The 1,221-nt window shown below is 45.5% G+C and overlaps 1 protein-coding gene across 9 annotated transcripts in view; it reads right to left on the minus strand.

Annotated features, from left to right (window-relative positions):
- LOC116702075 (receptor-type tyrosine-protein phosphatase U) overlaps positions 1–1,221 on the minus strand; it is a 221,250-nt gene that overhangs the window by 37,858 nt on the left and 182,171 nt on the right. For all 9 annotated transcript variants that reach the window (XM_032536175.1, XM_032536172.1, XM_032536173.1 and 6 more), the window contains one exon: positions 376–412. In XM_032536175.1, the coding sequence (XP_032392066.1) occupies positions 376–412 (37 nt within the window). The remainder of the gene's footprint in view (positions 1–375; positions 413–1,221) is intronic.

A 1,221-nucleotide genomic window follows, 5' to 3' on the forward strand; every position in this document is an offset into this window, starting at 1 on the left:
GTGTGTGTGTGTGTGTGTGTGTGTGCGCGCGCGTGTGCTGCTTGGGGAAAACAGCCTATATAATGTATCAAACTGACATCAGAGAGACGGTGCACCACACATGCAGATGGCGGGGAGGAGAGACACAAAAGCTGAACTTCACAGAGAGCGACAGTCAGTAGTGTTACAGTGCAGATTGACTGACAGTTACAGTCGGCTGGTATGAGAGTGGTTCTCACAGGCGGATGGAAAGTGATGCTTTATGGTAGAAAAACCCAGATGTGAGCATGAGGCAACACAGGCTCCTTGTTGTTTACACATTAATAATTCAGTAAAGCCATTTGAATACTTTCAACATTAGCAGTCTACCACTGCTGCTGGGTATTTGACACTCACCTTGAGTGGCAATGAAGTGATTTGATCGCTGGTAACCCTGTGTGACAGAGAGAGTGAGAAAGACAGGCAGGGAAAAAGAAAGAAAAAGGAGATGGGAGAGGGTTAATAATTACAGGAGCATATGATGAAGTGAGACTCAGGGGCATCCAACTTTCATTTCCCATCTGTTCTCGTTCTCCATTTTCAGCATCTCTTATTCATCTTGTGGCTCTGCTAAATCTCTGCTCTGCTTTTGACTAAAGATGTATTTCAGCGGCTGTGAAAACTAGTCTGTGCCAGGTCACTGGCTGATGACGCTCTGCTTAAAATATGTAGGCATTTTTGACCCGGCGGAAACCTTTGCGCTGTTTTGGCTATTACTATATATATATATATATTATTTGGGAAAATCCCATCCCAAATTATAATGCAGAAAGAAACGGAATTAAATTCCTTGTCTCTCTATGAGTCAGGTCGTTACATGCAGAGGGAGGGAGCTGCGTTTCAAAGTCGTGCGGTGCTTTGCATGCAGCCAGGGCAGCTGATCAAAGCTAGATTGACAAGTTAGGGATCTTCAGCTCTGGGAGTAATTCTACCTCAGTGACGCTGAGTGATCAGACTGTCTCCTCTCTGCTCAGCTTGGCATTAGTGCAGTTATGATACAGTGTGCACGGTTTGGAAGGCTACTAGTGGCGCCCTGGCCCTCCACCAAGCAAACCCAGGGTGCTGAATGAAAAGCAGCCAAGCATGATAGATCCCAAGAATTAAGATTTGTGTGCCCTCTCACAACTCATGGGTAAAGTGATTACAACAGTTGTATAGGGTAAACATTTGTACAAATACTGTACAGATTCTCCCCCCCCCCCC

The sequence above is a fragment of the Etheostoma spectabile genome, chromosome 14 (genome assembly GCF_008692095.1).
Source record: "Etheostoma spectabile isolate EspeVRDwgs_2016 chromosome 14, UIUC_Espe_1.0, whole genome shotgun sequence".
NCBI classification, from domain to species: domain Eukaryota; kingdom Metazoa; phylum Chordata; class Actinopteri; order Perciformes; family Percidae; genus Etheostoma; species Etheostoma spectabile.